Source organism: Miscanthus floridulus, chromosome 12, assembly GCF_019320115.1.
Source record: "Miscanthus floridulus cultivar M001 chromosome 12, ASM1932011v1, whole genome shotgun sequence".
NCBI lineage: Eukaryota > Viridiplantae > Streptophyta > Magnoliopsida > Poales > Poaceae > Miscanthus > Miscanthus floridulus.
The window spans coordinates 80,284,526-80,296,723 of NC_089591.1; the positions used below are offsets into that span (position 1 = coordinate 80,284,526).

The following is a 12,198-nucleotide window of genomic DNA, read 5'->3' on the forward strand; positions in this document are numbered from 1 at the left end:
CCGCCGCATTAGCCGCAGCACACGAAACATAGCTCAGACGACTCCAAAAACCAAGTGCCCCTGCGCCCACCATTCTTGTCCACATTTGCGCCTGAGAGCGCCTCCTATTTGTCCACCGTTCTAGTTTATGCCACTCCCAAGCGTCAAAAGCAGCCTCGGCACTCCCTTGCTGCCTTGCTTATTTCGGTGGCGTGCTACAAAGTACAAGAACGTTGCTCTCGGCCTCCTTGTCGTGTGGAGCGCCGGCCAAACAATGCCGCTATTGGCACGTCCGCCGCTGCAAGCTTTTATACGAGCCGCCGTGGCGCCTCAACGATCGCCGTGTTATGTTCCAGCTCCCCGGCGTTCCAACATGCATTGGCGACGCCGGTGACAATAATCGATCTCGGATTCGCCGTCACTAATCTCCGATCGTCCTGGTAGACTCCGATCAACGGCGAGGAACGAAGTGCGGCGTCGGCCGGCCGTCAAGGAGTGTGCAACTGCAAGTTATTGGTAGGTACGTAGCTGCATGGCGTGGACCGTCTCCTGCTCGCGCGTCTTCGTCGTCAGGTGCTCGGCCTCCTCCTCCGGAGGAGGCGGCGGCAATGCCGTGAGGGTGAACGGTGCGGCGCACCACGCGCCGCTGCAGGTGGGTGCGGCGCTGGAGACGTCCATCAACAGGTCGCTGGCCGAGCTGAGCGCGCCGGTGCTACCGCTTCTGCCAGCCACCGGGGGCGACGGCGACATCGGCGGCGAGGAGCGCAGCCGGCAGAACATCCCGACGGAGAAGCAGACGGTGGACCCGTTCCGGCAGGCGCTCATCGTGGAGGGCGGCGTGCGGTACCAGCAGACGCTGGTGGTCCGGTCGTACGAAGTCGGCCCCGACAAGACGGCCACCCTGGAGACCGTGCTCAACCTTCTCCAGGAGACCGCGCTGAACCATGTCTGGATGTCGGGGCTGCTCGGCGACGGCTTCGGCGCCACGCACGGGATGATCAGGAACAACCTCATCTGGGTCGTCTCCAGGATGCACGTCCAAGTCGATCAGTACCCGATCTGGTAAATTCACGGATCCATTGCATCTCGTCGTCCGATCCTGTTCGCCGGAGACGAGCGAGAGACCGGCCGGCCGGCCGCGCACCCACGTCTGCTCATGACACAGGCTTTAATTTTGTCCACCTGCCCCGTTGTTCCAGGGGAGAGGTGCTGGACATCGACACCTGGGTGGGCTCGTCGGGGAAGAACGGCATGCGGCGGGACTGGCTCATCCGTGGCCGCAACTCTGGCGACGTCTTCGTCCGAGCAACAAGGCAAGCCCGGGTCATAGAGGCATCGCCGGCCAGTGCTGAGGCAAAGGTTTTCTGATCTCCGATGATCCTTGCAGTACGTGGGTGATGATGAACAAGGTGACGAGGAGGCTGTCCAAGATGCCGGAGGAGGTCCGGGGCGAGATCGCGCCGTGGTTCATCGACCGCCATGCCATCCAGGATGAAGCCACGGAGAAGATCGTCAAGCTCGACAGCAACGCCATGTACGTCGACTCCGACCTTAAGGTTAGCTCACCTTTGCTTACTTCGCTAGGTATGGAACTTGTCTTGCTCTTAACGAAGTTTTTAGTGATCTAGCGCTATCTTAGTTTCCTAGGCCAAAGTTGGACCAACGAGTCATAATTTAATGCAAGTGGCTTTGTTTTATTCATATATATAATTGTCTCGCACGTAGAACCAATAGAATTCATATCAACCGCTGTTATAAACGATAGGCAATATAAACGACGAAGAACAGTAGATCAAACACAGGAGACACGAGATTTTAACGTGGAAAACCCTCCCAAGGTGGAAGAGAAAAACCGCGGGCACCAGCCAGCAAATCTTCACTATATCGGATGAGGTTACAAACGCCGGAGATTTACAACTTGGGGATACCCTAACCTAGGGGCCTTCCCGTATACAAGTCTATGATGCCTATGAGGGAGGTGGTCCGTATATATATAGAGAAAAAACCCCACACCCTTGTCTATTAGCAATACGGAACTAATAGATGGTGTAGTCCCTCTTAACGCTAATGGGCCACTTTGCTTCGGCCCAAACTTGAATTTGGATCATAGCTCAACAAACTCCACCTTGAGACAAATTCCTTCTTGTAGCATAAAACGAACCTTCACTCTGAAACAACAAAGAAATACTTCCGGTGCCAAATAGCCTCTTGGACTAAACAGTTATACCAACTAAGCTTGAGCAAAGCTCAAACTTAGCAACAGGAACTGGCTTTGTCAACATATCAGCAGGATTATCATGTGTGCTTATCTTGCATACCTTCAGCTTACCTTGCGCGACCACATCGCGAACATAATGGTATTTGACATCAATGTGCTTCGTTCTCTCATGCAACATCTGATCTTTAGTGAGACATATAGCACTTTGACTGTCACAAAATAAATTAATGCAAGAATCATCTCTACAAAGCTCAGCAAACAAACCTTTCAACCAAATTAATTCTTTACATGCTTCAGCAATAGCCATGTATTCTACTTCAGTGGTAAACATGGCAACAACATGCTGCAATGTTGCCCTCCAACTCACAGCACAACCACCAATAGTGAACATATAACCTGTGAGAGATCTCCTCTTATCCAAATCAGCAGCAAAATCTAAATCTACGTAGCCAGTGAGTCCCTTATCAGTCCTGCCAAACTTCAAACAGGCATTTGTTGTACCACGAAGGTACCTGAAAATCCACTGAACAGCCTTTCAATGTTCTTTACTAGGATTAGCCATGTATCTACTAACCAAACTCATAGCATATGATAAATCAGGACGAGAGCAAACCATGGCATACATCAAAGAACCAACAGTACTAGAATATGGAACTCTTGACATGTACTCAAAATCCTCATCCGTACTAGCACATTGTAAAACTGATAATTTGAAATGAGAAGCAATAGGAGTACTAACAGACTTTGCATCATGCATGTTGAAACGATGAAAAACTTTCTTAATGTAACTTTGCTGACTAAGAAATAACAAACCAGAATTTCTGTCTCTTGTAATTTCCATACTAGAATCTTCTTAGCAGCACCAAGATCCTTCATCTCAAACTCACTACTCAACAGTTTCTTCAACATAGTGATTTCTTTCTTGCTTTTGGCAGCAATTAACATATCATCAACATATAACAGCAAGTATATAGGTGATCTCTCAACAAATTTAATGTACACACAGCTATCAAATTCAGACCTCTTAAAACCATATGACATCATAAAAGAATCAAACCTTTTATACCATTGACGAGGAGACTGTTTTAAACCATATAAGGACCTCTTTAATTTGCAAACATGATCCTCCTTACCAGGTACTATGAACCCTTCTGGCTGGTCCATGTATATCTCCTCCTCTAGCTCTCCATGAAGAAATGTAGTCTTTACATCTAACTGCTCAAGCTCAAGATCTCGCATAGCAATAATACCGAAAAATGTACGAATTAAACTATGCTTTACAACTGGAGAGAACACATCATTATAATTAACACCAGGAATCTGACTGAAACCTTTTGCTACTAACCTTGCCTTAAATCTTGGAGGCTCACTAGGAGACAAACCTTTCTTTCTCTTGAAGATCCATTTGCAACGAACGGCCTTCTTATGTTTAGGCAAGTGCACAACATCCCATGTGCCATTTTTCTCAAGTGACTGCATCTCTTCTTGCATAGCGGAAATCCACTTCTCGCGGTCACCAGAAACAACAGCTTTAGTGTACGTAGCCGGCTCATGAATGTTCTCAACCTGTTCAGCACAACTAAAGGCATAATGAACAATATCACATTCCTCAATTAAACGTGGACGAGGTCCACAACTCATCTTTGTTCTACGATCTGCAATAGACTGATTTTGAGGCTGCAAAACAGGAGGTGAGTGCTGAACAATATCATGAACATTGTTATCAATAATTTCAGTTTCCTGATCATCTACGTGCTCCACCTGCACGCTAACATGTTCCTGCTCCTCATCAGAACCAACTGGTAAAACATCTGTGGACAAGCTGTCATTAAACATCGAAAACAACGCTCCTGCTTATGAAAGTTTTTTTAGTTTCAGGATTCCATAACTTATATCCTTTAACTCCAGAACCATAACCAAGAAACAGACACTTAATGGCTCTAGGTTCTAGCTTTTCATTATCAACATCAGCATAAGCAGTGCAACCGAAAACTCTCAACTATGAATAATCAGCAGGCATACCAGACCATACCTCAATGGGAGTTTTCTTATTAAGTGGGATAGAAGGTGACCGGTTGATCAAGTAACAGGCAGTGTTAGCAGCCTCAGCCCAAAAATGCCTGTTCATACGAGCATTGGATAACATGCAACGAGCCCTCGAGATGATTGTTCGGTTCATGCGCTCAGCCACACCATTCTGCTGAGGAGTGTACGGAATGGTGTGGTGCCTAACAATGCCTTCTTCCCTGCAGTAATCATTAAAAGCATCCGAACAGAATTCACCACCATTGTCAGTACGAAGCAATTTTATCTTCTTTTTAGTTTGCCTTTCTATCATAACCTTCCACTCTTTAAAAGCAGCAAAAGTATCATCTTTACTTTTCAGAAAATAAGGCCACACTTTTCTAGAGTAATCATCAATAATGGTAAACATGTAACGAGCACCACCATAAGAGGGCTTACGAGACGGCCCCCACAAATCAGCATGTACATAATCAAGTGTACCTTTGGTGGTATGAACAGATGCATTGAATTTTACCCTCTTGTGCTTACCAAAAACACAGTGCTCACAGAACTTCATCTTACCCACAGTGCAGCCATCCAGCAGGTCTCTCTTGATCAATTCTGCCATACCAAGTTCACTCATATGCCTAAGACGCATATGCCAGAGATTAGTTTTACTTGGTTCATCATTAGAAACAGCAGCAGCAGTGACGGAACCATGTAAAGTACTTCCTCTAAGAACATATAACTTTGCAGAGTTCATATCACCTATCATATAAATGAGAGAGCCTTTTGATACCTTACACACTCCACCTGAACCGGAGTGTCTGTATCCCTCAGCATCAAGTGTGTTGAGGAAGATGAGATTTCTGGCCATCCCTGGTATGTGTCTCACATCTTTCAGTGTGCGTATCATGCCATCATGCATCTTGATCTGAACGGAGCCAATGCCCACAATCTCATGGGGGTTGTTATCTCCCATACGCACGACATCTCCACTCTGCATAGACTCGTAAGAACTGAACCAATCTCTGTTAGAGCATATATGAAACGAGCATGCAGAATCAAGTATCCATTCATCACGACCAGCAACACAACCAGCAAAAACAACCAGAACATCTCCTGAATCAGAATTATCAACAGCGGAGACAACAGAGGCCTTACCATCACCATCGGATTTATTTTTCGGTTTATACGTACCGTTTCTTTTCTCCTTATTCTGCAGCTTCCAACAATCCTCAATGACATGAGTATCTTTCTTACAATACCTGCAGAACTTATCCCTGCCTCTGGACTTCGAACAACCTTTACCATTCTTGCTCTTGTCTCGATTATTGTTGTTGTTGTTGTAGGTTTTCTGCTCGGGCCTGCCTCTAACCTGCAACACTTTGCCCTTGGAGGACGACACATCAGACTGAACCATACCTTTCATCTTCTCCCTCGTCTGGAGGGCCTCATATACTTCCGCAAGAGTTAGTTCATCACGGCTTAATAGTATGGTGTCTCGAAAATTTACAAATGAAGTAGGCAGTGAGCATAATAGTAGAAGAGCTAAATCTTCATCATCATATTTTACCTCCATCGACACTAGGTCGGCAACGATCTCCTTAAAGATCGATAAGTGGTTCATCACCGAACCACCTTCTTGCAGCTTTTGCGTGAACAACTTCATCTTCACGTGCATCTTACTGTATAGATCCTTGGACATACAGATCGATTCTAGCTTGAGCCAAAGTTCTACGGCAGTTTTCTCCTGCAGCACTTCTTGCAAAATATCATTATGTAGATGAAGTTGAATCAGAGACAGAGCCTTACGATCCTTCCGCTTCTCTTCAGCGGTCCATGACTTCTGCCCTTTTCCTCCGAAACCGTCCAGCGCCTCATCAAGATCCGAAGATTATGCCAGAATCGCCCGCATCTTGACTTGCCACAGTGCAAATCTCGTCTTGTAATCCAGCAACGGTAGATCAAACTTCATCGATGCCATCGCGAAAACCCTAAGGTCAAACCAAGCTCTGGTACCACTTGTTATAAACGATAGGCAATATAAACGACGAAGAATAGTAGATCAAACACAGGAGACACGAGATTTTAACGTGGAAAACCCTCCCAAGGTGGAAGGGAAAAACCACGGGCACCAGCCAGCAAATCTTCACTATATCGGATGAGGTTACAAACGCCGGAGATTTACAACTTGGGGATACCCTAACCTAGGGGCCTTCCCGTATACAAGTCTACGATGCCTATGAGGGAGGTGGTCCGTATATATAGGGAGAAAAAACCCCACACCCTCGTCTATTAGCAATACGGAACTAATAGATGGTGTAGTCCCTCTTAACGCTAATGGGCCGCTTTACTTCGGCCCAAACTTGAATTTGGATCATAGCTCAACATCTTCTAATCGTTCTTTTACTTCCCACAATCCTTATGCCCCTCCCTGTCCCATATGTTATTTGGAGTTACGACATGCATGTGATGTTATTTGGAGTTACGACATGCATGTGCTCACACGAGCTAGAGCTAGCCACGCACGTCCAACTGACGGTACAGAGTCTGACATCAAGACAGTGTCCAATTACGGTATAGAGTCGGATTCCAAGATATATTAGAACAGATGATGTGGTCATTGAATAAATCTTCGGAGACATAAATCATCCATCATGTAACCACACAACAAATTGTATGTTCTGATGTAATGCATGGGCTCATTTGCTAGACACTGTATGGTGTCCGTTCCAAATGCATCCATATTGATCGACATTTAAATAAACACATGAGCCACACATTATCTAGGTGACTGCACAATAAGTTGTACGTTCTTTCACAAAACACGGGCACATTTGTTAGCAGAGCAGAACAATCACAACCTACGGCGGCAGTGGATCAGGGCCAGCATTTACAAGTTCGTTCCAAATAAGTGTATTGTCAAAACATATTTTATGGAGAATTTAACTAAATTAATCTGATGTTTTAAATGTTGATACATCTTTCTATAAAGTTGGTTAAAATTAGAGAAGTTTGAGTTAGAACAAAACTAAAGTGACCTATAAATTGATATGGAGGCTGTACTTATGTTATTGAACATTATTTGTAGCCCAAGCGAAGTGATCTGGATATGAACCACCACGTCAACAATGTCAAATACGTGAGGTGGATGCTTGAGGTAAAGAAAATCGATTAATTTTCTACTGTGCCATAACATTGCCTTCACGTATTACTTCTGGTATAACAGCTGTGCCGGTGAGAAAAAGAGGCATCTTATAGTTACCTCAGTATAGAAACGGTCGTTCTCCTTTTATGTAGGCTATAAGAGCAACTCTATAAGGGATTTAGATTTCTTATATTGCAACTCCTATAAATTGTTTTAGAAGAGTACCTAAAATCAATTTAGAATATAAGAGAGCATTGTTTTAGCAAATTACCTAAAACTTGTCTCCTTTATTTTGGAGGAAGGAGATTGTTTTTAGGATATCTCTTAAAAATTATAGGTACATTGAGATGAGATAGGCTGTACATCACTTTCACCTCATAAGTTGCTAGTTTTTAGGTAAGCGGGCATCACGTGTAGTAGCATGTTAGGTATGTCTGTTGTTTCTTCGAAAACATAAGGTGTTTTTGTTTTGTTCTAATCTATTTTTTTCTCTAATCTTTAGAAAAAATATTAGCATGTGCAATACCAAATAATACACTACCAAGACATGTATCATTATGGTCATTAATATATTTTTCTATAAATATGGTCGAAGTTAGAGAAGATTGGCAGTGAGTGAGTGTGTGCGCGCGCGCGCGTGTGTGAGAGAGAGTATGGCTCAAGCACAAGCACAAGAATATCTATAATTACATACCTCTTTTGTGTTATGCAGACTCTTCCTGATCACTTCCTGCAGCAGAACCAGCTTAGCAGCATCACCCTGGAGTACAGGAAGGAATGTGGGAGCTCAGATGTTGTGCAATCCATTTGTCAACCTGATGAAGACTCAATTCCACCACAAGAAAATGTCAGTATGGTCATTGGACCTTCACTTTCGCCGGAAATCATCAGTGGCCACCACAGTTTGGCAGGTGCACTCCAACAGAGTCCAATGAAGTACACGCATCTTCTGCAACTGAAAGCAGGTGACAAGTACGAGGAGATCGTGCGAGGGAGAACTACGTGGAAGAAAAAAACATATAAAGCTCCCTGATGTGTGTCTCTTGGAAACATGCTTTCTATACTGTGAAAAACAAAAGGTTGGATTCCACTACTATTTCGTAGTTAGTCATACCTTCTTGGTCTCAATTACTCTGCAATCAACTGCAGAGAAGCCTCAGGAGTCTTCCTGGTGATATCAACCATACAAAAATGATGTTTTTAAATCATCCTCCATGTGATTTTCCTTGTATAAAGCAATTAGCAATCTACCAATTGTGTATGAGGGCCAGTTGCTGCCTTCACTTTTATCTCTAACTACACGTTCGCCCCATTAAAGCCTCATTCGACGGAGCTCAGACTCATCCGCGTACTGTAATAGGACGCCGTTTTTGTCTATTTTATCAGAATGAGTTAGGGGCTGATAAAGCCACTATTCTTTTGCATCACCATTGTGCACGGTATGCACTGATGTTTTGTCATGTTTGCCTTAATTTAAATTTGTTGTTAATATGAACATTGTCTTTGCCCCTGTGTGTTAAATTTGGATACTTTATTATAAGCATACGTATACATTTGCCTTAAAATGTAATCCCTTCGTCCTGAAATAAAATGTGTCATAGAGATTTTAAGAGAGATTAAGTGAGAGCATAAAAGGCACATGTATCTTGACTTTATTTCCCAATAAAGATGTGTCCGCATGATTAAAGGTGGATTGCTTTATAAATGATGGGTAACAATACGATAATGATAGGACACCGACGTCTAAGGCTGGACGAAAAACTCAAAGCTCGTTAGCTCGCTCGGCTCGTGGCTGGCTCGACTCGGCTCGGCTCGCCTCGTTAAGATAACGAGCCGAGCCGAGCCAAGATTTTAGCTCGTTAGCTATAACGAGCCAACTCGAGCCAGCTCGTGAGCCGCTCGCGAGCTAAACGAGCCAAGCTTCCAGAAAAAAAGTATCATTTAAGATAGTTAGATGCATGAATACTATAGTATTTTATTATACTTATTAGCGCGTATTAATTTTTTTGTTCGATTTAAGGTTGTTAGATTCATTTCTTTTGTGTTATTATTATTCTCAAACTTTAGATAAATGCAAATATTATATTTTATATATTTTTTATACTTGGCTCGCGAGCTTAACGAGCCAGCTCGAGCTTTTAATGAGCCGAGCCGAGCTGGCTTTCTGGCTCGTTAGGATAACGAGCCGAGCCGAGCTAGCTTGTTATCTTAACGAGCCAGAACGAGCCGAGCCGAAACGAGCCGAGCCGGCTCGTTATCCAGCCTTACCGACGTCCGTCCGTCCGGACGTCGCGTGCCCACTCTGCCTCGTTGTTGCCGCGCTGCTCGCTCCTCGCCCCCGCCCGTCGCATGCCCCACCCGCGCCTCTCACTCCGGGCTTGCCCCTGCTCCCTCTAGTGCGCGCCTTGACCGGGCAGCCGCCGGGCTGGCCGTGCCGCGCCACGCCTGGGCTGGCCTGGATGGCCGCCGCTGCCGCCTCCACCACGGGTGCCGCTCACCGGGGACAGCGCAGCTGCTCACTGGGGGGGGGGAGCTGCGTAGCAGCCCGACTGCTGCCATCCTCCTCCACCGTGACCTAGCATCGGATCACGTTGTGCAATGCTCCGCCCACCCACCCGCCTGCCAGTTTTTTTTCTGAAAGCGTATGTTTCAAGTGTTTCGGATGTTTTAGAGGTATGTTGCAAGTGTTTCATATGGATGTTGCAAAAGTAGATCGAGATGTTGCATATGTTGCAAGCTTTTGATCCAAATATTTTATCTGTTTTTTAACTTATCTTGTAAGTGTGTTTATTTGGATGTTGCATGTGTTTCACATATATGTTGCAAGTGTTTTATCTGGACGTTGCATATGTTTTGCAATGCTTTTTTCAAGTGTTTTAAGGTGTATTTGCAAATGTTTCAGACGCGTGTTTTAAGTGTTTCATCTGTCTTCAGACGTATGTTGCAAATGTTTCATCTGGATGTTTCAAAAGTAGATCCAGCGTTGCAAATGTTGCAATGGCGCCGGTGGCTGGTGGACAGCGGCCTACCGCACCTACCTCGTGCGGCGCGCCTTGCCGTGTCCTCTCCTCTCCCTCCCCTCCCTTCCATTCCCTCCATCTCGTCGGGGCAGTTCGAGCTCAACCTGGATGCAGAGTTTAGCGGCGATGGAGCGGGATGGGACACAGGGCAGGGGCGTGGTGCGATGCAGGCGACAGTGCTGCGTACGGGATGCGGGGCGCTGGCACGGGATGGACTCGAGAGGTGCGTTCGGACGCGTCGTCCGTCCGGGCTCTAGCCCTTCCGGTAACAATAATGTTCCTATATAATGCAAAGTTGTCCATTTGTCTCCCAACCCTTTGTACCCGTCCATTTCAAATTATAAGTCATTCCGACATTCTTGCAGAGTCAAAGCATCTCAAGTTTGATCAAAATCATAGAGAGAATTACAAAGATTTGTGACATCAATAGATATATTATAAAAATATAATTAATAAAAAATCTAATTATACTTACTTGGTATCATAAATCTTATTATTTTATTATATAAATTTAGTTAAATTTAAGATGCTTTTACATTACAAGAAAGTTGGAATGATTTATAATTTGGGATGACGAAACATAATTTTTGAATGCTTATACAGGAGGAAGCACGTTCGTAAAACTGCTATTTACTATGCTTATATAGGAGTGGGTTTTTTTTTTACGAATTACACAAGTAGAGACGTAGACGCTCAACCAAAGGTAATAGTAAAGTTATGTTTTGGGGACTGGTGATATAAAAAACATTTACTTCTACTTGTGACCTGAGGAAATGCTAATCTCCATCTGTTTGAACAGTCACAAAACTTTTCCACTAGAAGCAGTCAGTTTCCGAGGTCCAAACAGAGGCTTCTATGAAATTTCAGTAAAGGATCCTACCCGCCCGATAGTCCCGGACACATGTTCATGCTACTGAACTTTTGAGACTCTGTTTTGGAGCTTTGCATTCCTACGCATTGAGGGGGGAAAAGACCAATGGACGATGCATCCACACACAGCTCAGCACCACAGACCAACGGAGGTCGCTTTTCCTGAGAAATCCGGAAGGCAACAAAGACAAGATCTCAGCTGCTGACAACTCCATGTCTCCATCAGAGGTCAGCACTCAGCACCCAGCGGAGTCCAAGTGTGCTGCAATAATAGATCACTGCTCGTTGAGCGCCTTGAAATGGTCAGTGGTCAGCATGAGGAAATGGTCACCTGCTAGACTTTTGTGGTTAGTAGCCGGTAAAACTGGTGTTCCTTTCCTTCTCGATCTTTCAAATGGACATGCTAATCCAAAGGCAAAGACAGTTTAGTTGACCAGGCGATTCAGGCTTATCGACTACTCTTTGTCAAAAAAAAAGTGTACATCTCGCTTTTCGATGTATCAACTTTGTATCTCCAAAATATGTTTAATATGAAAACTCACGTATACGTTCTACCTGACAGGGTCCAATGACACTGAGCTAGCACTGAGAGAAACTAATAATAAGATGGACCAGCTCTATTACACTATGCCAAAAGAGCTAGTTAACCAAATGAGATTAGTATGCCAGTTCATGAAGACAAGCTAGAGCTGCAGCCCTTTGTATGTGAGACACCAGGGACAGGGATATCACAAGTGCATTCAGAACATCCATGGCCAGCAAAAGATCCCGGTACCTAGCTATTCCATGTGCCCTTTCTCAAAGCGTGGAGCACCCGATAACGATAATCGATCGGAAATGAATGGAAGTGGGCCAAAAATGGGAGACACTGATTGATGGTATCAATACATAAAGTAAATTAGAGGAACATGGAGTATTTATTTTACTGTTTTACTCAAGTATACCACAACGTGCAA

General features: G+C 44.7%; 1 protein-coding gene across 1 annotated transcript; it reads left to right on the plus strand.

Annotated features, from left to right (window-relative positions):
* The first annotated feature begins 511 nt into the window (after window positions 1–511).
* LOC136496233 (palmitoyl-acyl carrier protein thioesterase, chloroplastic-like) lies at window positions 512–8,525 on the plus strand. The gene is made up of 5 exons (XM_066491907.1): window positions 512–1,041; window positions 1,179–1,292; window positions 1,367–1,535; window positions 7,296–7,364; window positions 8,065–8,525. Exons 1-5 carry the CDS (start codon window positions 512–514, stop codon window positions 8,383–8,385), a joined length of 1,203 nt encoding a protein of 400 aa, XP_066348004.1. The 3' UTR covers window positions 8,386–8,525.
* Window positions 8,526–12,198: the final 3,673 nt, after the last annotated feature.

Coding starts and splice junctions, on each gene's coding strand:
- LOC136496233 (XM_066491907.1), top strand. CDS start 512: ATGGCGTGGACCGTCTCCTGCTCGCGCGTCTTCGTCGTCAGGTGCTCG. Junction 1,293..1,366: donor GTCTTCGTCCGAGCAACAAG/GCAAGCCCGGGT, acceptor TGATCCTTGCAG/TACGTGGGTGATGATGAACA. Junction 1,536..7,295: donor ACGTCGACTCCGACCTTAAG/GTTAGCTCACCT, acceptor CATTATTTGTAG/CCCAAGCGAAGTGATCTGGA.